Source organism: Mesoplodon densirostris, chromosome 7, assembly GCF_025265405.1.
Source record: "Mesoplodon densirostris isolate mMesDen1 chromosome 7, mMesDen1 primary haplotype, whole genome shotgun sequence".
NCBI classification, from domain to species: Eukaryota; Metazoa; Chordata; class Mammalia; order Artiodactyla; family Ziphiidae; genus Mesoplodon; species Mesoplodon densirostris.
Window position 1 is genome coordinate 63,522,971 of NC_082667.1, and position 26,676 is coordinate 63,549,646.

The 26,676-nt window shown below is 37.6% G+C and overlaps 2 protein-coding genes across 2 annotated transcripts in view; one reads left to right on the forward strand and one right to left on the reverse strand.

Annotated features, from left to right (window-relative positions):
• The window catches only part of OVCH2 (ovochymase 2), a 55,325-nt gene extending 39,693 nt beyond the window's left edge, over window positions 1-15,632 (reverse strand). Inside the window, exons 1-4 of the mRNA XM_060105209.1 lie at window positions 15,583-15,632; window positions 5,292-5,417; window positions 3,069-3,178; window positions 1,320-1,411 (exon numbers count right to left, since the gene is read on the reverse strand). Coding sequence (XP_059961192.1) covers window positions 1,320-1,411; window positions 3,069-3,178; window positions 5,292-5,379 — 290 coding nt within the window. The 5' untranslated portion in view covers window positions 5,380-5,417; window positions 15,583-15,632. The remainder of the gene's footprint in view (window positions 1-1,319; window positions 1,412-3,068; window positions 3,179-5,291; window positions 5,418-15,582) is intronic.
• An 8,931-nt stretch (window positions 15,633-24,563) lies between these two features.
• On the forward strand, window positions 24,564-25,502 carry LOC132493898 (olfactory receptor 5P4-like). Its single transcript, XM_060104817.1, has one exon. It carries the CDS (start codon window positions 24,564-24,566, stop codon window positions 25,500-25,502), a length of 939 nt encoding a protein of 312 aa, XP_059960800.1.
• The last annotated feature ends 1,174 nt before the right edge of the window (window positions 25,503-26,676 follow it).

Genomic DNA, 26,676 nt, shown 5'->3' on the forward strand with positions numbered 1-26,676 from the left:
TACCTGCAGCAAAGTTATTTGAAAGGAACTTGATAGGATGCATTGAGGTGGATTAAGAGCTTTGGGCTTGCCATCTCTGGGGATCTAGAAGAGATGATTTTATATAAAATTGGAAAAGACATCATCTTCTCTTGGTATATTTCCCTGGCTCTTGGCTATATTAAATATCAAACCTAATACATAGCAACTCTCTAGCCTAACCACCTGCCACATTGCAGTGAAATTATCAGTTGACTCTTTTTTAGACTATCAACTCTCAGGGGGCAAGAATCATATCTTAGTCATCTTTGTATCTTTGATACCCACTAGTGTCCAGCACTAAGTAAATATCCAGGAGATGTTTGTGGAGAAAGAGGGCAAATACGGGGTCATAATCTTCATTGCAGCTTTATGAATATCAAGAGCACTGGCAACAGTAGAACATTTGGAGCATACAAGAAAATGGATAAAAGATGGAAATTGTTAGAGTGAAGTTCAGAGAGGCAGGATCAATAGGAAAGAAGACACAGGAGCTTTCTTCGTGTTCTACTGTCCTCCCTTTGTTTTCTTTTATCCATTTATTAAGATGCATAATGAACTGGATGATTTTTTTTTTTTTTTTTTTTTGGCGGTACGCGGGCCTCTCACTGTTGTGGCCTCTCCCGTTGCAGAGCACAGGCTCCGGATGCACAGGCCCAGCGGCCATGGCCCACGGGCCCAGTGGCTCCGCGGCATGTGGGATCCTCCCCTACTGGGGCACGAACCCGCGTCCCCTGCATCGGCAGGCGGACTCTCAACCACTGCGCCACCAGGGAAGCCCTTTTTTTTTTTTTTTTTGTGGTACGCGGGCCTCTCACTGTTGTGGCCTCTCTCGTTGTGGAGCACAGGCTCCGGACGTGCAGGCTCAGCGGCCATGGCTCACGGGCCCAGATGCTCCGCGGCATGTGGGATCTTCCTGGACCGGGGCACGAACCCGTGTCCCCTGCATTGGCAGGCGGACTCTCAACCACTGAGCCACCAGGGAAGCCCTTAGATGATTTTTTTTCACTGAAATTTAAGAAAACTAGGAGAGAACTTTCAGAACTCTATCTTTGTGATGCTTTTTTTCTCACTTGGATATTCTTCTTTATTAACTTTTAGCCCATTTTAAATAAGGAATGAATGTTTTCTACCAAGTTGTGTACCCTCTGACAATGACCTTGAGCCCTATTTGTATTATGCAATTAACATGTTCTCCCCTAAAGCATACATCACACCATTCCATATTTTAAGAGTTATTACTGCTGATTCCCAGGGAGAAGGGTAATCTGACCTTCATCAATGGGCTGGGCTTTCCCTACCTGTTTGCAACACAGTGAGCAGCTGTGATCACCCACTCTGGAGAGATGATGGTCCCACCACAGACATGCTTCTGCCTTCGTTTCAAAGACACCTGAATTGCAAAGACCTTAAATAGGAGCAAGTTAATGCCCTGGGATCCCCCCAAACCTGGAGGCTGAGCATATTCTGAAAAAGAGACCCAGATATCTTACTCATAAATATCAGAAATCATGGACTGTGAAGTGGTAAACCAATCACACTATAGCTCAGAAAGAACAGCAATGCTGGAACCAGAATATTCCTACTGCTGGCCCCCAGGAGAGGTAGTTAACTTGAGATGATTGGCTATAAGGTTTTAGTAAGTTGGTAATAAAAATTATGGGTATTTATTTATTTATATGATAATGTTTACTGTCTGTTACTCTAACAATATGAATCATATCTGTGAATGAAGAGAAAGAAAAAGAAGCATAAGATACAGAACAGACCAGATGAAGAAGTTTGAGATAAAGACAAGGTGAGGGCTAAGGGAGTCTTCCAAAGTCTGTTCCAATTCCTCTAAGCCTCTTAGAGAAGGAGTCTGGATTTACAACTTTCTTATAGTTTTTAACTATTTGACCTCTACAACTGCTTCAAGCTTATTTTTTAATCTGTCTCTACAATAGATTTTCTATCTTTGGCTTGTCCTGTTCATGATGTTTGGCTTGACTCCAACATGACTTATAGGGTACAAGCAAATACTTTTAATTCCACTGTTTAAATTAGAAAAGGAGCAATTTATTAGAATTGTCTCCTTTTTGAACAAAAATTGTTCAATGAGCAATTGAAAAAAAATTAATACAGAGAAAAGGCTAAGAACAGAATAAAGCACAAGTAAGTAAAAGTCAGTGAGTCATCCCTGACTATGATTTGAATATGGACTTCTGAATTGACTAGCCAACCAACTGACCAAGTAAGAATTTGATCAATCAACTCTTCAAACCAGGTAATTAATTCATCAGTTAATAAAATGACAATGATTCAGCCATCCCATCATCTCACTGAACACAGACTCAATCAACCAATCGTTACCAAATATCCACTGATCTAAAAGTTAATATGACTGACTGACTCAAGAGAAGTAAAAATAAAGAACTATTGTTCTACCTACAAAATGAAGAGACAAGAATATAGCATGGCTCCCAGGGTAAAGAAAATTGGGAGACTTTCAAAGACAATAAATGCCATAGACTAAGGGCAGAAGCACAAAGGCATTTCTATGGCATAGGAGGAACAGGAAATTAGATTGAGACAGAATTCTTAGGACACTAACTACTAAGGAGGCAGTACTCTTGATTATTCCCTGAAGGGTCCTATGGTATGGGTACGAATCTTACATCCCAAACATAAAGTAGACCTATGGTTACACCTTCCCTCATCATCTTTAACTATAACAAGATAAGTATGTTTTAAATATATTTATTGAATCAGAAAATTATTTTTTAAATTATAAATTTGAAGTGGGATTTTTGTATCAGGGACTGAAAGTTTGGGATGGCATTTCCAAATTTTGGAGCAAGCCAATAGCGCTTGTAACTATTCTGAACACACCTTTTCTAGAAGTCAACTGATGGACATCAGGAGCGTTTTGGATCCTTGTACTAACTCATGAGATCTCTGGTGATGAACTAAGCAGAACAGAGCAAACTGATGAGCAGCATGGGTTCTGAGAGATCCAATCCTGAGACAGCTCACAATCCAACCACAGGAGAATGTTCCCTGAGACTCACCTGCCAAGGGTAGGAACCCTTTTCCACTTGTCTTCCCCCAACAATGCGACTGAAAATGTTAAGGTAATTCAAAGGCCGTGACTTAACCAGACTCTGCCCACAAGTGGGAGCTAGGGGGAAAAAGACAATAATGTAGTGATTAGATATCTCTTAGGACTGAGGGGTACAGGAAATTCTTCTGAGCGAGAAATACTATAAGACATGGAGCATGCTGCAATACTATAAAATGGCTTTAGGTTATTTGTGGAACTTGCTGTGATTTGCGGTACAAGGGATTGTTCCACTTTTTCACATAGGACGTGCATATCATGAAGAGATCTACTTTTCTGACATGAAGCTTTAGGGCCTCAGAGGAAGATCTCTGCTGGGTTAGCACGAATACAGTCCCCTTTTGATACTGAGCCATCTGACCCTTTAGAGGCTCCTCACAGCACTCTGTGCTTCTGTGACATTTATCACATGCTGTTATGGTTACCTTTCAACCCCACCAGACTGTGAGCTCCTCAGAAATAGGAACTTAATCTTGAAATATCTGTATCTACAGTATCTAGTGCAGTTCCCGATTCATAGAAGTTGCTCAATTAATTGGTTGAATGGGTAATACTATAGTCTGCCTTAGATTGTAATTGTGTTTTCATCTTTTCCTCTGCTTGACCCAAAAGACTAAGTCTGAGATCATGGTCAGTGGTGCCTGGCACACAGTCAAATATTGGATTTAATTTGCTGTAAGAGTGGAAAGTATCAGGTTGTTCAATGATAGTGGAGTAGAGGGAAGACAGTGTCCTGATTCACACACCGGAATGGCGTTAGGGTAGAGGGGTTGCTAGGTAATGGGAGAAAGAACTCTTTCCTTTTTGTGGAAAAGATCTTATCCTTGAAAAAGTTGCATTTACTTATTTATTCTCAATATTTGTTCTGCTTTGTTTTGTTTTGTTTGTTTGTTTTTGACTCTTCAGCTAAGAGATGGGCTAGATTAAGATGCTGAAGACTGCCTGGTAATTTAAGGATGGTCCATGTTCTGTCCCTACTGCAGGTCCTTCTTTTCTACAAGTTCTCTAGGTGGGCCTAGCATGCTCTGTCTCATAATCACCCCACTTCTTTACATAGTTGAATTATCTAATCCCTATTCTTCAGCTTGGAGATCACTTCAACTGAGAACTCTTCCTTGATTTCCTCAAACTGTGTTAAGTGTTTCTCCTCTGTAGTTCCTCTCCCCTCTTATAGTTTCTGCCATGCAGTATTATGATAGTGAATTGTCTGTCTCCTTCATTGTACTATGAAGTACTTGAGGAAAAAAAAAACCTATGTTTTATTCATCTCTGTATTTCCAAGGTTTAGCACATTCCTAGCATACAGTAGACACTTTTAAAAGTTGGAAGAACAAATGATTTTTCTTGAAAATATATCCTTGAAAGCATAGCTATTTAGATTAATATGTTAAAATATATAAAACTCTTTCAAATAACTTCTCATTTAAGCCCCATTCTCTGCCTATGAATCAAGCACTATTACCCCCACATTACTGATGGGAAAATGAAGAATCAAAGAGATACACAGCTAATTAATGACAAAGCATGGATGTAACATTGTCTTTTGATTCTGAACCCAATACAGGTATAATATTGAATCAAAGCTTATTTTCTAGCTGTTTCTGTTGACTGAATCATAAATACCTTAGACACAAAATTTAGTATTTCTTGAACTAACTGAAGCAAAGATAGAAAACATGATAATTCTTGAGGCTGGTACAAATCTGACTGTGAAGAAGCCTGCCAAGAACTGTTCTCAGATTATGTTACTTGAGGAAAAAAAAGACTATAAATATATATATATATAACTAATAGACTACAGGAAACATGCTTCATATTTCCCAGCAATATAATTTTTTAAAAGATTACAAATGCTTCCAAATTTATGCTGATTTCCAGAATTTGCTCCATGAAAGGAGATGGGATTGTGGAATGTGTCCAAATAAGTGAACAATTCCAGTTTTCTCCAGATCAGTGCAACTTGTCCAAGTTGTATTCCATTAATGCTCTATTCAGTTTAATATGATGATTGCAGGAGAGAAATCCAAATTAATTACATGAAAACTAACTAGATCTCCAAAATATATGTCTCTCCTGTTCTCCCAAAGGAATATGGAGTAGAACTGTGAGAGCCATTGCCAGCAAAGTTTATTTCTTCAGATAAAGGTACTTACAGAGATCATTTGGAACTTACCTTTGGGGAGAGAGAGAGTTGCAGATTTACTCTGTTCCAAACAGATCATTCCAAGCAGTAAAATGAGCTTATTCTTGCTCATATGCATTTTGAAACTCAGAGTTCTTCCCTGGAATTTTAGAGAGACTAAAGAGAACCAAAATGGAAAGCCTTGTGAGAGCAGCAATATACCAACTTAAAAGAAAGTTACTCATTAACCAAGACACGAGGCATTCAACCATGTCCATATGATGTATCTGAATGTGGTTTCTGGCAAAGATCTTTGCAAGATGTGGGGAGTCAACCACAGAAGCATAGTCTTGCTCAAGCAATAGTACATGTCCCATTACACCCACATCCATTCGTTGCTTCCCCCAGAGTCTATCTGGCTAGCCAAGTGGTTGGTGCCTAAGGCTTTCATTTGCAAACATTACTTGCTTCTTGTGACAGGTTTCCACTTTCTACAAGAGGACTGAATATCAAAGTTGTCCTTGTTGGCAAGGATAGGCTTTCCTACATGCTTGCAAACATCCCATCAGAATATGCTAAAACATTTATCTTTCTCTTGTTTTCCAAATGTAAATGGATGGTTATAGCCAGGTGTTAGAGGAAAGATAATTTGGTAGCACACGTGGGAACTCAATTTAGGATACTGTCCATTGAGGCATTTGTGAATCTACATTCTTTCACCATTTTTTTTGTATTTATGGAAGGCAAAAACTAAATCACTTTTGCTTCTAAACCTGGTAGATGATGTGGCATGGGGGAAGTGGCTCTGATTATATTCATCTTCCTCTTCCTTGGCTGAGTTTTGGGGATGTGGTCAGTGTGTAAGAAACACTTGTGGATTGGCCATTGCCATGTATGAGCACACCGGAATATGAATTTTTTTCTGTCACCTTTTACAAATTACCTGCCCAAAACAGCCACTGTCAAACCAGAAATCTCTTTCTTGTGGCAAATTTTGCCCTTCTACAAAATAAATCTATAAAAACATAACACATACAACTAATATACATGCAAAACAAATAAGTTTTAAAACCTAAAATTTGGTGAGAACTGCAAATTTAGGGAACAGTCAAACTACAACCTTATGAAAAGAAGGGCACGCAAACACCAATTGAGGATTTATCCACAAATATTCAGTAAGAAAATAATATCTTCAAAGTGCTGAGCAAAAATAACTATCAACTTAGAATTTTATGCCCAGCTAAGTGATCATCTAAGAATAAGAGTGAAATAGGGCTTCCCTGGTGGCGCAGTGGTTGGGGGTCCGCCTGCCAATGCAGGGGACGCGGGTTTGTGCCCGTGAGCAATGGCCGCTGGGCCTTCGCGTCCGGAGCCTGTGCTCCACGGCGGGAGAGGCCACAACAGTGAGAGGCCCACGTACAGAGGGAAAAAAAAAAAAAAAGAGTGAAATAAAGATAGTTTTAGGAAAGAAAAAACACTTGAAAGGATTTACTAACAGCATACCATTGCTAAGAGAGCCACTAATGCAGAAAGTACATCAGAAGATAGAAATTAAGTCCAGGAGGAAGGAGAGGAATATAAGATGAAATGATGAATAAAGAAAAAAATGGGTAAACTGTATATAAATCTAATCAAGCATAAAGTAACAATAGTAATGACTAATTTGAGATTATATGGTGAAGGTATCTAGTTGTCTATCTAATATATAGTCTCCTTTTTTTTTCTTGGAAACAGAACCCTGATTTTGTTGGGTCCTTCAAAGTGCCCAATTTAAAAACAAAACAAAACATATTTTCCAGCTTCCCTTGCATATGATGAGGCCTTGTTACTCAGTTCTTGTTGTTGATTTAGGGTTCATGGAATATTCTATAAAAAGGTTAGATGGACTCAGCTGACATAAACATTTTGGCTCTGGACATTTCCCTTCCTCCTTCCTGAAAAATGAACAAAATGGTTAAAGGCAGAGCAACCATTCTGTAGTCCCAAAGCAAGAAGCACAAGGTAAAGATGGCTGAGTGGAAAGACAGAAGTCTAGGTACCTAATATTTTGTGGAGGTGCTGCATCAAATTTCTCATTATGTGCACAAATAAGCCACAGTTGTTAATTTTTAGTTTGCCTAATTATCGGTGACATCAAATGTATTTAACAGTAATTAGTATTTATTTTTCCATGTATTGCAGTTTTGTATCCTTTGCTCATATTTCTACTTGGTTGGTTATCCTTTCACCTTTTTGTGATGGAAAACTTAAAATCTCTATAAAAGTAGAGAGAATAGTATAATTAACCTCCATGTACCTATCACTCTGCTTCAACAACAACCCACATTTGGTCCATTTTATTTCTTTTACAACTTTCTCACAACTCTATAATCTTATACATATTCTTTTTTTTTTTGCGATATGCAGGCCTCTCACTGTTGTGGCCTCTCCCGTTACGGAGCACAGGCTCCGGACGCACAGGCCCAGCGGCCATGGCTCACGGGCCCAGCCGCTCCTCAGCATGTGGGATCTTCCCAGACCGGGGCAGGAACCCGTGTCCCCTGCATCGGCAGGCGGACTCTCAACCACTGCGCCACCAGGGAAGCCCCTACATATTCTTGAAGTATAGTTAACTTACATTAGTTTCAGATGTACAACATAGTGATTCAAAGTTTTTATAGATTATACTCCATTTAAAGTTGTTATAAAATATTGGCTATATTCTTTGTGCTGTACAATATATCCTTCCAGCTCATTTATTTTATACATAGTAGTTTGTACCCCTTAATCCCCTACTCTTATCCTGCCTCTACCCTTTTCCATCTCCTCACTTGTAACCACTAGTTTATTCTCCATATCTGTGAGTCTGTTTCTGTTTTGTTATATTCATTCATCTTATTTTTTAGGTTCCACATATAGGTAATAACACACAGTATTTGTCTTTCTCTGTCTGACTTATTTCACTAAGCATAGTATCCTCCAAGTCCATTCATGCTGTTGCAAATGGCAAAATTTCATTCTTTTTATGGCTGAGTAATATTCCATTGTATGTATGTATGTATGTATGTATGTATGTATGTATGTATGTATGTATGTATGTATGTGTGTGTGTGTATATATATATATATATATATATATATACCACATCTTTGATGGTTTCCTTTAAAGTTCAAAAGCTTTTTGGTTGACTTAGGTCCCCTTTGTTTAGTTTTGCTTTGTTTCCTTTGCCTTAGGAGACAGATCCAAAAAATATTACTACAATATATGTCAAAGAGTGTTCTGCCTATGTTTTCTTCTAGTATTTTTAAGTTTTTTCAGTCTTACATTTAGGTCTTTAGTCCATTTGAGTTTATTTTTGTATACAGTGTGAGAAAATGTTCTAATTTCATTCTTTTACATGCAGCTGTCCAGTTTTTCCAGCATCATTTATTGAAGAGACTGTCTCTTCCCTGTATATAATATTGCCTCCTTTGTTGTAGATTAATTGACCATAAGTGGCTATATTTCTGGGCTCTCTATTCTGTTCCATTGATCTATGTGTGTGTTTTGGTGCCAGCACCATACTGTTTTGATGACTGTAGCTTTGTAGTACAGTTTGAAATCAAGGAACGTTGATACCTCCAGCTTTGTTGTTCTTTCTCAACATTGTTTTGGCTATTTGGGGGTTTTGTATTTCCATACAAATTTTAGAACTATTTTTTCCTAAATTGTTCTGTGAAAAATGCCACTGACATTTTTATAGGGATTGCATTCAATCTGTATATTACCTTGGTAGTATGATCATTTTAAAAATAATAATTATTCCGGTCCATGAACAAGTTGTATCTTCCATCTGTACTGTCTTCAGTTTCTTGGTCAGTGTATTATAGTTTTTAGAGTACAGGTCTTTTAACTCCTTAGTTAGATTTCCTTCTAGTTTTATTTTATTCTTTTTGATGCAATGGTAAATGGGAATGTTCTCTTAATTTCCCTAATAGTTCATTGTTAGCATATAGAAATGAAACAGATTTTTGTAATTGATTTTGTGTCTGGCAACTTTACCAAATTCATTGATGAGATCTAGTAGTATTTTGGTTGGTTTTTTTTGTTTTGTTTTTTCTTTTTTTTTTTGCGGCACACGGGCCTCTCACTGCTGTGGCCTCTCCCGCTGCAAAGCACAGGCTCCAGACGCGCAGGCCCAGCGGCCATGGCTCATGGGTCCAGCTGCTCTGCGGCATGTGGGATCCTCCCAGACCGGGGCATGAACCCATGTCCCCTGCATCGGCAGGCGTACTCTCAACCACCGCGCCACCAAGGAAGCCCTGGTTGTGTCTTTAGCATTTTCTATCTACAATCTTCTTTTGAAACAAATCCCAGGCATTATTTTATTTTATCTATAAACAATTCAGTATGTATCTCTCTTTTTTTTTTTTTTTTTTTTTTTTTTTGCGGTGCGCAGGCCTCTCACTGTTGTGGCCTCTCCCGTTGCGGAGCACAGGCTCCGGATGCACGGGCTCAGTGGCCATGGCTCACGGGCCCAGCCGCTCCGCAGCATGTGGGATCCTACCGGACCAGGGCACGAACCCGTGTCCCCTGCATCGGCAGGCGGACTCTCAACCACTGCACCACCAGGGAAGCCCTGTATTTAACTTCTGATAGTTTGATTAATATGTGTCTTGGCATGCTTCTCATTGGATTTATACTGTATGGGACTCTCTGTGTTCCTGGACTTGATTAACTATTTCCTTTCCCATATCAGGGAAGTTTTCAACTATAATCTCTTCAAATATTTTCTCAGTCCCTTTCTTTTTCTCTTCTTCTTCTGGGACCTCTATATTGCGAATGTTGGTGCGTTTAATGTTGTCCCAGAGGTCTCTGAGACTGTCCTCAATTCTTTTCATCTTTATTCTTTATTTAGCTCTACAGTAGTTATTTCCACTATTTTATCTTCCAGTCACTTATCCGTTCTTCTGCTTCAGTTATTCTGCTATTGATCCCTTCTAGAAAATTTTTAATTTCATTTATTGTGTTGTTCATCTCTGTTTGTTTGCTCTTTAGCTCTTCTAGGTCCTTGTTAAACGTTTCTTGTATTTTCTCCATTGTATTTCCAAGATTTTGGATCACCTTTACTATCATTATTCTGAATTCTCTTTCAGGTAGACTGCCTATTTCCTCTTCATTTGTTAGGTCTAGTGGGTTTTTGCCTTGCTCCTACGTGTGCTGTATATTTTTCTGTCTTCTCATTTTGCTTAACTTACTGTGTTTGGGGTCTCCTTTTTGTAGGCTGCAGGTTCGTAGTTTCCGTTGTGTTTGGTGTCTGTCACCAGTGGCTAAGGTTGGTTCAGTGGGTTGTGTAGGCTTCCTGGTGGAGGGGACTAGTGCCTGTGTTCTGGTGGATGTGGCTGGATCTTGTCTTTCTCGTGGGCAGGTCCACGTCCGGTGGTGTGTTTTGGGGTGCCTGTGACCTTATTATGATTTTAGGCAGCCTCTCTGCTAATGGGTGGCGTTGTGTTCCTGTCTTGCTAGTTGTTTGGCATAGGGTGTCCAGCACTGTAGCTTGCTGGTCGTTGAGTGGAGCTGGGTCTTGGTGTTGAGATGGAGATCTCTGGGAGATTTTTGCCGTTTGATATTACGTGGAGCTGGGAGGTCTCTTGTGGACCAGTGTCATGAACTTGGCTCTTCCACCTCAGTGGCACAACCGTGACACCTGGCTGGAGCACCAAGAGCCTGTCCTCCACACGGCTCAGAATAAAAGGGAGAAAAAAAAAGAGACAAAGAAAGAAGAAGATAAAATAAAATAAAGTAAAATAAACTAAAATAAAGTTATTAAAATAAAAAATAATTATAAAAAAGGTTTTTTTAAGTTAAAAAAAAGCAAAAAAAAAAAAAACGGACAGACAGAACCTTAGGACGAATACTAAAAGTAAAGCTATACAGACAAAATCACACACAGAAGTATAAACATACACACTCACAAAAAGAGAAAAAGGGGAAAAAATATATATCGTTGCTCCCAAAGTCCACCTGCTCAATTTGGGATGATTCGTTGTCTATTCAGGTATTCCACAGATGCAGGTTACATCACGTGGATTGTGGACATTTAATCCGCTGCTCCTGAGGCTGCTGGGAGAAATTTCCCTTTCTCTTCTTTGTTTGCACAGCTCCTGGGGTTCAGCTTTGGATTTGGACCTGCCTCTGCGTGTAGGTGGCCTGAAGGCATCTGTTCTTCGCTCAGACAGGACGGGGTTAAAGGAGCCACTGATTCAGGGGCTCTGGCTCACTCAGGCCAGGGGGAGGGAGGGGTACGGATGCGGGGTGAGCCTGCAGCGGCAGAGACTGGCAGGACGTTGCACCAGCCGGAGGCGCACTGTGCATTCTCCTGGGGAAGTTGTCCCTGATCACGGGATCCAGGCAGTGGTGGGCTGCAAGGCTCCCGGGAGGGGAGGTGTGGATAGTGACCTACTTTACTACTTCTGGGAACACGCTTCCCACTCTTCCTTTCCCCAATATCCCTGAAATTCCTGGGCATAATTCAACCTCTTCTCTTCTCTGGAATTCTCCCATTCATATTCTAAGACTCATAATGTGAGGAGAGGAGTACTTCTTTCTCTTTACAGTTTCCCACTGTTACACTTCTCATTTCCAAATCATCTCTTCCTTTCTACACTGGATGTTTTAAAATAAAACCCTCATAGTTTTTGATTGTTTTCATGGCATTCTCTGCTTGCCCTTATTTTATTTTATTTTATTTTATTTTATTTTATTTATTTATTTATTTTTTTTGCTGTATGCGGGCCTCTCACTGCTGTGGCCTCTCCCGTTGCGGAGCACAGGCTCCGGACACACAGGCCCAGCGGCCATGGCTCACGGGCCCAGCCGCTCCGCGGCACGTGGGATCCTCCAGGATCGGGGCACGAACCCGTGTCCCCTGCATCGGCAGGCGGACTCTCAACCACTGCGCCACCAGGGAGGCCCTGCTTGCCCTTATTTTATAGTTCACCTCACAATCTCCACCTTTCACTTGCCTTCAGTGTCAAGTGTATTTTCTCCTGTCCAACAGGGAATAAACAAGGCATCTATAAAGACAGAGTCAGTGACTCCCACCTACAGATTGGATTAAAGCGGAAGTCTGAGAACATACTGTAACTTCTTGTAACTGTCCCTGATCCAAATTCATGATAAGAAATGCATATTGAATAAATGAACTAATGGCAGTTCTGAAAAACCAGAAAGGCGAAAGGTATTTAATGGGCCCAAATTATTAGTATTCCTAGAAAGATAAAAAGCAGATAAAATCCAACCAAAGGAAAGATGCCTGTTAGGAGAAAACTGCTGAAAAAGTTCAAGATTAATAGAACTTTGGAGGCAGTAGCAAAGGTGAGAAGAAATTTCCTGGATTATAAATAGGACCATTTTTTGAGGTATCCCAGTAGAAGAATTAGGCATTTTAATCTGTTCCACTCTAATTTACTTCAAGCAGGAATCCGTTTCAATGTTTTCCCCTGGAAGGGAAATGCAAGGGATTATTTGGGTCCAAGAAACAAAGGCAGCATTCCAGGTGGCTGGCAGCATCCAGAAAGAATAAGAAATGAACAAGTCCAGAAGCCCAGCCCCTGGGACTTCCTATCTGACAGTATATCTTGTCTCAGAGGCACTGAGGTGGCTTTGGTAAATGTTTATGGCATTCATATAAAGGCTAATGGATAATTGGAAGTACAAAGTTGACCAAACAGCAAGAAAGAGCTAATCACTGAGAAAAAAAAAAAAAACAGAAACCCAATACCATGAAAGAGGATACTAAATGTAATCATCAAAAGATCCAACGCCTAAGGAGATGAGTTAATAAAGTAATTAGAATAAAGACTTTGGAATAAGTATAATTAATATACTCAGAGGAAAATAAGAATATACTGCATACATAAAAATCAACTTGAGATGCTGGAAATAAGTTTATTGTTGAAATAAAAAAACAAACCATCAAGAGATGGGTTGAACATCAAAATGGACATAGGGAGGACTCTTATTAGTGAGATGGAAAACAAAGCTGAAGAATGTGCCCAACATGTAGCAAAAAAGATCAAAGAGGTAAAGAAAAGTTAAGAGCTGTGGAGGCTAGATCAAGAAGTTCCAACATGTATCTAGTGGGAGTCACAGAAGAGAGAGTGAGAATGGAGGAGTGGGAGAAGAGAATTAATACCTAATGACATAACTGAAGAAAACATTTCAGTGCTGAACAGACAAGAGTCTGCAGAGAGGAAGATCTACTTCAATACTAAGTATGAAGAATGGTGAGAAAGTGCTATCTTCAAAATTGTGTGATGAAATATAGAAAACACCCTAAAAGTTTCTATAAATAGCAATAACTATCTATAGAAGTACAAAATATTGACATCAGACTTTTCATCAGCAAGGTACGAGGAAAGAAGATAAGGAAGGAACTCTAAGCTGGGAGGTGGGGAATCCTTATGTATACAGAATTCTATACTTTAAAAGTATATGATTCAAGCAAGAGGGAATCAAAGACATTTTCATATAATGGAAGGACTCAGAAATTATTACTACTCACCTGACATATTTTTCTGGATGAAGAGAGAGAGAGAAACTAAGGAGACACATAAAACACAATAAGCTGGAATGAGCAAAGGAACAAATAAAATTAATTTAGAGAAACTAATTCCAGACATTGGTAGAAAATGTAAACAAAGTGTTGAAACTTTAAGAGTTGTGAAAGAATAGAAATAGGATGCATAAATTCTATATTATTAGATTAAAAAATAGTTCAAAGGAAACGGATTCAATCTAGAGTAAATAATGATAGGAAAACAACCACAAAACAACAACAAAGAGAACATAGTAAATAGAAAACTTGATAATTCACATTAGATCACATTGTTCATTGCAAATGAACAAGTTTAATAATATCAATGGTTAACTACAGAGTGAGGGAACATGTACCCTCAGATACTGCCAGTAGAGAGCAAATCAACACAGATATTTTTAAAGGGTTTATAAAAATAAAAGGTATAATTTACATGGAAGTCATAGCAGTGTTAAACATTTATAAACCCAGTAATACACTGCCTAAATATTTAAAGCAAAATCTAATAGGAATATGAGAAACTGAAAAATCTGCAATCATAATGCAGGACTTTCAGAAGTTGGTATGTCAAATAAACAACTAAAAGGTTAGTTTGATCTAATAGATTATTAATATAAACATCATTTAAAAATAATGTAGTTTTCTTTAAGTGTAATTGGGCAGTATCTGCTGGAATTTAAACTGTGAAAACCTTTTGACCTAGTAATTCCACTTGTTAGAGTACATCTAAGAGAACTACTGGTATACAAGCACAGTGAAGCACTAACAGGGGTATAGTTAAATACTCATTAAATACTCTGGAATACTGTGAATCATTACAAAGAATGAAGGCAATTAATACATACTCACATGAAATTGTCTAAAAATATTTTTTAGTAAAGAAAACCAATTTCAGAGCAGTACAAACAGTAACATCACTTATGAAAAATCACATGGAAATCAGGAACAAGGAAGATATTCTCGGCTTATCAGAAAGGGAGGGTTGGGATGGAGATAAATATGGAGCAGGGAAAGGAAGAAGTATCTTTTTTTAAAAATTGAAGCACAGTTGTTGTACAGTATTATATAAGTTACAGATGTACAATATAGTAATTTACAATTTTTAAAGACTATACTCTATTTATAGTTATTATAAAATATTGGCTATATCCCCCACATTGTACAATATACCCTTGTAGCTTATTTTATACCTAATCGTTTGTTCCTTTTACTCCCCTATCCCTGCACTGCCCCTCTCCCTTCCCTCTCTCCACTAGTAACCATGAATTTGTTCTCTATATCTATGAGTGTGCTTCTTTTTTGTTATAAGGAATAAGTATCTTTGATAATTGGCTATCTATCTATCTATCTTAAGAGTCCAGGGTTTGAGGAAAACACTATGGTAAGTGGGAAATACCAAGGCTGAATTAAATCATGGGTCACTCTGACACAGAGAAAAACATCTGGCTCTTCCTGCAGTTTCCACAGGTGCAGCTAAACAGGAACTACAGGACCGTACTCAAGAAAATAGTTCCAGGTACCTTGTCATGGTTGCTTCTCAGAAATGTCACAGATAATCACAGCATAGCCCACATTAATTATGTTGGTCCAAATTAAGTTTCAAACCTAATTAGATCTTTGTAGTTATAATAACTGTATAAAAATAATGAAGAGAGTAAATGAAGCCCTTGAGACCTTAATAAATATCCCAGCAAGCATAATCATGTAGGAACATATAAACACATCTGATTTTCTCAATCTCATTGGATTTTCTCCCATTGGATTTTCAATAGGATATTAACAAACCTGTGCATGTCTGATGCTGGGGCACTTATGGTCTTTCTTGTACTCCAAATGGTCCTAAATCCTGCAAAAATAAGCCCTGTTGTACAGAGGTGATTCCTGGAGTTTGTCCCCATCATAATATTAAGCAGGTAAGGTTCATACATTGTTACTGATTTATAAATGTCCTTTGCACTTGCAGTGGAAGCTTATATTTGCTTATTTGAAGTGATCCTAATTTATGGATTATTCATTCATTGACATTCATTGCTAGGTGTATTAACATATACCATTTAACACAGTGACCTTGTGAGGTAAATATTATTGTTATCTCAATTTTTAAAATAAGGAAATTCCATCTCAAAAGGGTTTTGTAACTTTTCCAGGATCACCTAGTTAGTAAGTGGCAGACCTGGATTTTTATCCCTAGAGCTTTTGGCTCTGAAATCTTTAATTTTCATTGTAGCACTGTATGTCATGCTTTCCATATCATACTGGGATTCATATCATATTCTGAATTCATCTGAGTCTTTCAAGTATATATTTTCTTATAAAAATGTAAGATTTATTCCAGATTTGTGTCTTTTGAACCTCTGACACCATCCTGGGACTAATTAATGAAGTCAGAGATTTAGCATTCTTACATTATTATTATGAATTTATATGAACAATTGATTAAATGAATTAGTTTTAATCATCACTTCATAGAGTATAAGGTTTTCATAGTTAACTAACAATTGGGTTAAAAATAAGGTACAGATAGTTATTTACCTGTATATTCAGTAAAAAATTTTTCAGTGTTGAGGTCTTTTAAAAAGTAGCAAATATTCCAATTGACAATTCAGGAGTCTACACATGGTCAACTCTGCTCCTTTCAAAATCAATGATATTTCTTCTCCCTCAAGGCTTTTGATATTTGATAGCAGTACTTCTGAAGTACTATTTGATATTTGATAGTACTTGCTGATTTTTTTCATTGTTTTGTACTTGCTTTTTCAGTGGTCTGGCTTATTTCTTACTGGGATGCTGGAATGACCTCAAAACTATAGGTAGTTGCAGTTTAGTTGAGCTTCTTCTCTTTTTAAAAAATCTTGTATTGGCATTCTCTTCACATTTCCCCTGACTCGACTACATATTCCTCTTTAACACATCAAATATTTCCCTAATATGTCCACTATCCTCATTCCTTATTACTGCCCCCAAGCCAGCACCATATTGCACCTGGACTACTACAATATTCTAGCAGGGCTTTCTGTTAATTCTCTTACTCCTCTACAATTTAGTCTCCCTAGATTTGCTGGAGTTATCTTATTATTATGTAAATTAGAGTACGACATTCTGATTAAGACTTTGCATTGTTCCCATTGACTTAGAATAATGTTTAAACTTCATCTTCACGTGGTTGTTTTGTGTCATTTATGCTTTATTTTAAATGCCCCCTCTACATAGGTTTCTCCTGACCAATTTAACATTAGCCACAAACTCACTATCAAATCACCTTATTTTAGTTCTCTGCATAGCACTTATCACTGTCTAAAATTTCTTGCTTATTTACTTTTTTCCCTTCTTTTTGCATTGTCTGCTCTCCACAACAGAATGTACAACATAAGAGGGCAGTGTTCTTGTCTCTTTTAGCAGAAACTCACAAATACCTAGATGAGTGTCTGATAAACAGAAAGCACTCAATAAATATTTTTAAATGAAAAATAATTTGTGCCTTTTAGATATTTTCCTAGATATAATGAATCCAGTATGCATTCTGATATCTGATTTTCTTCTTTGGACAATTGCATGGAAGCTATGTGCTCTTCAGCTGTAGTCATCAATTACTGAATGGAATATATGTTCCAGTTTTCAGCTTAGTTAACAATAATATGTATGACAAAGACAAACTTTTCTAATCTCTGTAGGCCACAGTTTACTCACTTTTTATGAGACATGAGGTTGGAATGGAAGGATAAAAAAATGAATTTACTAGGAAAATATAGTATAACTGGACATCTATGTAGGCAAACTTGAAGATTGTGGTCAGAACTTAGTGATACCAGTCAACATATTTGTGTGTTTTTCTCAAGACACAGTTTGATATTAGAGTATAGGTATAGAGTAAGCTGAAAAGTGCTTTCAATCACTTTTATGAGAATGAAAGAGAAGAGCAGCAAGGAAATTGAGATGTAACCACAGGAATGATTATAATGATGATTTGTGGAATCCTAACTAGGTAAGAAGGGATGTGGAGACATAACAGAGGGCAGTTTGAAAATATGGTTGCATCAATGATTGGTGCTTCCAGTGGGATCAAAGAAATTTTGAACAATGGACCTAGAGTTGACACTGACAGAGTGGAATGTCTGAAACTGTTATTTTGGAATTGATAAAGTTATTGATAATGACAAAATCTATGCCATAATCATATGAATGGGTGTGAAGAGCAGAAGCCTTTTCTCCCTTTATGTTTCTGTCTCTTTACTCTCTCCTGTTTATTACACTACAGTTGTTTCAAGTATTTCTTTTACATATGTTAAGAACCACATCAGTCTTATAGTTTTTGCTATGATCATCAAACATCATTTAGAAAACTTAAGGAGAAGAAGGAGAATATCTTGTTTATCCATATTTTAACTTGTTTTACTTTCTTGCTTCCTGGTGTTTCAATATTCTTTAAGTTATTTTATATTTAAAGAACTTCCTCTAGCCATTTATTTATCTTTTGTCTGTTGGTAATCAGTTCTCTTAGTTTCCCTTCATCTGAGAATGCCTCAATTTTCTCTTCATTCCTGAAAGATATTTTTGCTGGATATAGAATTCATGGTTGACAGTTTCTTTCATTAGCACCTACAAATTCTCCTTCTGACCTCCATAGTTTCTGATAAGAACTTGGCTATAATTTGAATTGGTTTTCTGCTATAGGTAACATGCCATTTCTCTCTCACTAGTTTCCAAATTTTTTCTTTGTCCTTAGTTTTCAGAAATTTGATTATGATGTATCTTGGTATAGATGTCTTTGGGTTTATACTTTTGTGGTTTGCTCAAACGTTCTGGAATGTATAGTTTTGGGTCTTTTGCCAAATCTGAAAAAGTTTAAGCCATTATTCCTTCAAATATTTTTTCAACACCACCTTTTTTCTCCTCTAAGACTCTGATGACACAAATGTTAGATCTTTTGTTATAGTTCCACAGTTCCCTGAGTCTCTCTTCATTTTTTTTAGTCTATTTTCTCTCAGTGTTAGAATGGGTTCTTTCTTTTGTTCTAGCCACTATGTTAGTGATTCTTTCCTAGATCCCCTCCATTCTGCTGTTGAGTTCATTCACTGAGTTTTTAATTTGAGGTATATTTTTCAGTTCCAAGATTTTCATTTGCATCTTATTTATATCTATTTCTCTGCTGAGACTTTCTATTTAAAAAAAATAGTTCAATTATGTTTTTGATTGCTTGCTGAAGCATTTTTATGGTGACTACTTTAAAATCCTTGTCAGGTAATTCCAACATCTGTCATCTTGGTGTTAATGACTGTTGATTGTTTTTTCTCATTCAAGTTGATATTCTTCTGGTTCTTGTTATAATGAGTGATTTTCAGCTGAGTCCTTGACTTTTGGGTATTACATTATGAGACTCTGAATATTCCTTAAAACTTTTTTTTTCCCCCTTAAATCTTCTGTGCAACTGGCCTCCTCCAACACTGCTCTGTTGGGGAAAGGTGGAGAGTGAGGGTGCTACCTTATTATTGTCAGATGGGGATAGAAGTTTAGGTTCCCCATGGGGTCTCCAATGACAGTGTGGTCTGAGGGGCAGAGGCAGAGATGAAAGTTTTAGCTTCCTGCTCAGTCGTTTCTGACACCATCCTAGCAGAGGGTTGAGATATCTCATTATATCCTGGTGAATATGGAAGTCTAGGCTCCCCATTCATCCTTTTCTGGCGGGAGTGAGACTTGGATTTTTGTGTGCATGTGATATTTAGCTGGAGTAGAACACTTATTGTCCAAAAGTTTTCTGTCTTACTAGGCTATCTCCTCTCCAGTTCTTTGGCTAGAAAGAGCTAAACTTTGTTGGGGCTATTTTTTGGTCTTCACCTGTTGGTGCTTTTAAGTTGCTGGCTTTGTCAGCCCCAAGTCTGGGATATAAGAGACAAAAAGAAAAGCCTGGCAACTCACTTCTATGTCATTCTTTTGGTTCCGGGGTTCCTAGCCAGTCTGTATTCCATTCTCCACCTTTTAGAGTCTCCTTATGCTTATTTCATATATGATATCCAGGGTTTAAAATTATTCTTAACAGTACGAATAGGGAAATGTACTACTCCATCTTTCTGGAAGTGGAATTTTGTCATTTATTTTAAATTTTTGATCTTAAATCCAAAAACATTGCCAAACTTTTTAATCATAGTAATTAATTTATACACTTTAAAATTTTCTATATAGATCAGACTATGATATCATCTATGTATTATGAGAGGTTTTTTTCCTCTCCCCATGTCATGTTTGCTCAAACACTTCTGGAATATGTAGTTTTGTGCCTTATATATTGTGGGATTCAATTTACTGTTTTGTTGAGGATTTTTGCATCTATATTCTTGAGAAATACAGTCCTATAGTTTTCTTTACTTGTACTGTATTTGTCTAGTTTTGGTATTAGGGTAATGCTGGGCTCATAGAATGAATTAGGAAGTATTCCCTCTGATTTTATCTTCTGGAAGAGATTGTGGAGAATTGGTATCATTTCTTCCTTAAGTGTTTGATACAATTCACCAGTGAACCCATATGGATATGGTGCTTTCTGTTTTGGAAAGTTATTAATTACTGATTCCATATCTTTAACAGATATAAGCCTATTCAGATCATCTGTTTTTTCTTGAGTGAGTTTTAGTAGATTGTGTTCAAGGGATTTGTTCATTTCATCTGGGTTATCAAATTTATGGGCATAAAATTGTTCATAGTATTTCTTTATTATCCTTTTGATGTATATGGGATCTGTAGTGATGTCCCTAGTCTGATAATTAAATTTCTGGTCTGCTAATGTCAACATTCCTGCCTGACTCTGGGCCTGATGGCTTGATTAGTCTCTTCAAATTGTATGTTTTGCCTTTTAGCATGCTTTGAATTTTTTTTAAATGGCAGACATGATGTACTAGGTAAAAGAAACTTCAGTAAATAGGCCTTTAGTAATGTTGTAGTAAGGTGTTGGGGGGTGAGGAAGTGTTCCACAGTCTTATGATTGGGTCTCAGTTTTTGTTGAGCCCATGCCCCTGGACCGTGAATTTCACCAATGCTTCTCAGTTTTTTTCTCCTTAGATGGGAGAGAATGGCTAGAAGGGGCTGGAGCTGTGTATTTCCTTTCTCCTAGTGGAAGAGGCTAGAGTTATGTATTTTCCTTACCACAGGTAGGTTAGGCTCTGGTCAAATAGTTTCTCCTGAGGACAGACCCTGTTAAGAAGAACAGAACTCTCTGGCATGTATCAAAATGGTTCCTCTCCTCCCTTCCCCTGTTGGAAGTCTGAGGGGATTTTTCTCTGATATTCGCTCTGAGGACATGGTAAGAGCTCCTGGAGGTAAAACTCATAAGTGAGGTACCCCACATGACTGAGCCCCCTTGGAGTTTTTATTTCTCAAGCTTGTCCACATTGAGCCTCCAGCAATTAATCAACTACATTTGAGGGTTTCCTAACCCAGTACTGGTTCCTGAGGAGATTTCTGCTCATGGATTTCTTTCCCACTAAGCTGTGATCCTCTGTAGCTGACTGTCTGTCTCTCCAATTTTGGGGGCAGTGGCTTGCCCTGTGATGTCACTTCTCTTATGGATTAAGAAGAGTTGGTTTTTCAGTTTATTCAGCTTTATATTCTTGTTAGGAAGGAGTGATCATTTATTTCTAAACACCTATATACTGTCTTGCAATCCAGAAGTCTAGTTTTATTATTATTATTACATCCAAATTAATCATTATTATCACTGTTTTATGCACTCAATGTTTATTTATACTTATTCACATATTTGCCAGTATATTTACACATTCCTTCCTGTGTATTAAGACCTTCCTTCTGGTTTATTTTCCTTCTTTCTTCACTGACTTGAAAATTCTTTTATTGATGTTCTGTTTATGATAAATATTGCAATTTTTTCTTTCTATCTATTCTCTTCATGCTACCTCTAGTTATTGAATTTCAGATGAAAAAAATGTCTGCAGACAATTGTAGTTCTGCTTTGGCTAATCTATCTGGTCATTATTTTCTCTCATGCTTTTGAAGTTATTATGTCAATGTCTTCTGGTTTCTATTGTTACTGATGAAGAGTCTGCTGTTAGTCTCAATGTTCATGATTTCATAGGTTATTATCTATTATCATTGGCTAATTTAAATATTTTTTCATTGTTATTTTTTAGTTTTACTATGTGAGCATTTCTTTTTATTCTACTTGTCAGAAGTTGTGCTTGCTAAATATGAGAATTCATATTTTTCATCATTATCAAAAATGATTTTCAGTCATTGTCTATGTAAAAAACTACCTCTCTCTTATTCCTTCGAAGTTCTTCTTCTGGAACTTTCATTGAATGTAAAAATGAGCCCTCTCATTCTATCTTCTCAAGTAATTTCTCTTTTATTCATTCAATTTTATTTTTGGTCTCTCTGTTTCTCAACAAAACCTTAACATCTATTTCTAGGTTACATATCTTCTTTTAAGCTGTGTCTAATCTATTTAAACTATTTATTGAGTTTTAATTAAATGACAATATTTTTCATTTCTAGTAGTTTTTATTCTTTTATAAAATTTGCTTTCTCATATAGTACCTTGAATCTTTCTGATTTTTAATAATGTATTTTATTTCTTTAAACATTTAAGATAATTATTTTGTATTCTGTTTTAGATAATTCTATTATCTGAAATCTTAGGGTATAATTATTTATTTATTTGTGCTAACTCTTATTCATGGTGGCTCATTTCTTCTTGTGTGGGGTAATTTTGAATTATTCATTTATCTCTGGTGCAGCTTTATCAGTGTGGGATCCTTTGGGACTTTGATGAAGATATGCCTCTTCAGACAGTATTGGCATTTTGCTCTTTTAGGCAATGTTTAGTTATCCATTGCTGATAAACTACACCAAAATATGGTTTACAGGAACCATTTTATTTTTCCTCACAATTTTATGGGTCAGGAATTGGGAAGGGTTCATCTAGGTGGTTTAGCTATGATCCATGTGGCATCACTTGGGACAGCTGAGGCTACAAGATCCAATTCCCAGCTGGGGTCTTCATTCACATGCTTGGACTGGACTGGCTAGTTGTTGATGTTAGCCATCTTCTGGGAGGGCAGCTGTAACTGTCAACCGGAACAACTACACATTGTTACTCCAGGTGGGTGACTTAGGCTTCTCACAACATGGCAGCTGGGGTCCCAGAGGGATGGTTCCAAGGATGAACATTCCAAGAATCCTAAAAGGAAACTGCAAGGCTTCTTGTGACCTAGCTTCAGAAGTCCCAGAACTTCAGCCTGTCAAACAAGTTACTAACTCCTGATTAAATTTAATTGATAGAGAATGAGACTCCTTCCTCAGTGGGAGTAGTAGAACAAAATTTGCATTCATCTTTAATCTACCACAGATACACCTTTGATATAACACATCTTTAATGAATTACAGTAATCTGTTGTACATTACTGCCCATGTATGACTACTTTATAATTCAGTTTGGGGTTTTACACTAAACAAAGAAAGTAAAGTCAAATCCCAAACCTGTATCAGGATAAACCAATTACAGTTACTTCTGAAGATACAAGATTATTGTTGTTGTTGTTTTATTTCTCCAAGGGACTAAGCAGAGATGGAAAATTCTCATCTCCCTTGACTAGTAAGAGGATATTTTAAAGACTATCATTACACTGAGGCTGAAGGAAAGGACTCTTGAATTATGAGTAGAAATGTGGGGAAGGGCATGAAGGTCTCAGTTTAAACTCTCCAACTTGCACAGTACCACCAAACCCTTATTTCCAATGCCTGCACAGCTATTAAAGCACCAGGTCATTACTCGTGGAGACTGGCAAATAAGTCTAGACAGTCGCACTTCTGGTTCAGCTTATTTTGCTGATTATCAATTCTCACATCATTTTTGGTTGGTGGAGATTTCCCTTATCACATGAAAGCTCGCTTTTGTATTCTGAACATTTAAAAATTTTATTTAATAGTTTACCCAAGTATTCTGTTGAAAACATTTTCAGATATTTCATGTACACAGTATGACTTAAAATGAAAATCTGATTTAATTTTAATTTTTGCTTTTTTTTTTTTTTTTTTTTTTGCGGTACACGGGCCTCTCACTGTTGTGGCCTCTCTCATTGCAGAGCACAGGCTCTGGACGCGCAGGCTCAGCGGCCATGGCTCATGGGCCCAGCCGCTCCGCGGCATGTGGGATCTTCCCGAACCAGGGCATGAACCCGTGTCCCATGCATCGGCAGGCGGACTCTCAACCACTGCGCCACCAGGCCCCAGTTTTTGCATTTTTATGATTAAACCTATTCATTAATATTTTGTTAGGTGAAAAGACTTCTTGATATTTTTAACATTTGTGTATTACTCTTTTGCTCTCATGTGGCTGGTATAATATACACATGTAGGCATTTTGTCAACATATTCTAATATATACCTTACTCATGTATGACTATGAAATGTATTCTTTTGTTAGGTCTATACAGTACCTAAAGTATAATTAATAATACAATTGCTGTAAGTGTTCATTCAACAACCTGAATTGATCAAATGATACAAACGTGAGTGCTGTGTTCTGATCTGAGTCATTGGTCCCTTTGTATCTTTGGCCTTAAGGTAATGGACATTAATATTCTCAAATCATGCATAATGTAAATACATTTGGAAACATTTTGTAAAGTGAAAGCATTAGACAAAAGTGAGGTCGATGTTTTGATTTTCTGATAGGTTGGCTGGTAAATATATTAATTATGAGATCACTCAATTCATTTTAATATCCACTGGGTTTTATTTCAACAGGCATCATTCCAAATAAGATGGAGCTTGGAAACCACACAATGATGACAGAATTCATTATTTTGGGGTTAACAGAGAATCCTATACTTTGTTCCATCTTCTTTGTGGTTTTTCTAGGAATCTATGTTGCTACCATGTTGGGCAATACCAGCATAATCATGTTAATCCAAAGAAGCCCTCAGCTTCACACCCCAATGTACCTTTTCCTCACCCATTTGGTCTCTGTGGTCCTTGGGTACTCCTCATCAGTCACACCTATTATGATTGTGAGTTTCCTAAAAGAAAGAACTACTATCCCTGTCACTGGCTGCATAGCTCAGCTTGGCTCTGATGTTATCTCTGGAACAGCTGAGTGCTTCCTGTTGGCTGCCATGGCCTATGATTGTTATGTGGCCATCTGCTTCCCACTTCTCTACTCTACACACACGTCTCCCAGGGTCTGCGTCATCTTACTGATTGCTTCCTATTTGGGAGGATGTGTGAATGCTTCATCATTTATCAGATGTTTATTGAGTCTGAGTTTCTGTGGACCAAATAAAATCAACCATTTCTTCTGTGACCTGCCACCACTAGTGAAGCTTCCTTGTACCCGTGTTTATGTTGCTGAAATATCTCCTGCCATCTCAGCTGGGTCAATCACTGTAATCACACTGTTTACCAAAATAGTTTCATATCTGTACATCCTCCACACAATCCTGAAGATACACTCTACAGAAGGAAGGCACAAGTCCTTCTCTACTTGCACTTCCCACCTCACTGCAGTTACTTTGTTTCATGGGACAGTCACATTTGTTTACATCATACCGAAGTCGAGCCACTCACCTGAACATATTAAAGTGGTGTCTGTCTTCTACACAGTGGTGATCCTCATGTTGAACCCTCTGATCTACAGTCTGAGGAACAAAGAGGTGAAAGAGGCCATGAGAAAACTGATAGCTAGAATACATCAGTCATTTTGAAATGAATACAATGTGAATCCAGAAACTACAAAACAATAATTTCAGGAACATATGTGATGGGCGTTTATGTTGTCCATTAGTCTTATTTTATGTGAAGAACTATCTTAAATATAAAATACCTGAATGTCGATTAATGCCAACTTTAATTTATAATTTTCTAGAGTCACAAAGTATAGCATTTTCACAAAAATCTGCTGGGTTCAAATTAAGTGTGTATATTTCAGGATGAAGATACCTGAGGAAACATAGTTTCACTTTTTCCTCTCCTCTGTTCATTATTTCGGGAGTCTGATTAGAGGGTGTTTTCTTTTTCTTCTGTTAAATTATACATTTAAAAAAATATCACCTTGTAAATTAACATCTCAGAAGGTATCATGAACTCAATTGGAAATGCAATTGATGGTGGTATTAACAGGCCAGGTTACTTTCTATGGAAGACTTGGTGTCTCTTATACAGGGTTATCATTATCTTTGGAAATAGTGATGCTGGGATCTAGAAAAGTTTCATTCCCACCTAATGTAAGCCAGACCAAAATAATTCCACAGTATTGCCACCAGGAGACTAGATCCAGATAACAAAGAAGGAACTCTGAAGGCTTAGCCTTTGAGAGTTCCCTTAAGTTTTTCCTACTACTCAAAGGTTTGTTTGCAAAGGTTGGCTTGCTAAGGTTTGTCTTTGAACTTTTGCAGACAAGCCTTTGAGTAGTAGGAAAAACTACTGGGGAGTGGTGGTGTGGAGGGTGCTGAGGCACAGTGGAGCTTTCTTTCAGCAACCTAGTTGGTATTTCCAGGGCGTAAAATTACACATTAAGATGCTTAGGCTGATGCAGGCATGAAATATGCATGCCATCCTTCTTTGTAATATCTCTCAAGAAGGTGTTTATTGCTACCACTTCTGCCACTGCCTTATTCTAGGTGTGTAGCATAAGCCCTGACAGTTGGTTTTGTTTGTTTGTTTGTTTTGGTAAGGCAAGTGTCAGATTTAAGCTTTACTGACTGAGGCAGCCACTTCAGATATTTTGAATAAACACTGCCAGCCACACAACTAAAGAACCAGGCTGATCCCCACTCCCAAGCTCCTTAGATAACTGACGACTTGTATTTTCTCTTCACTTGCTTTAAATTCCTGCTCTTATGTTTCAAAGCCACCAATAGAGTGAGCCCATTAAACCCT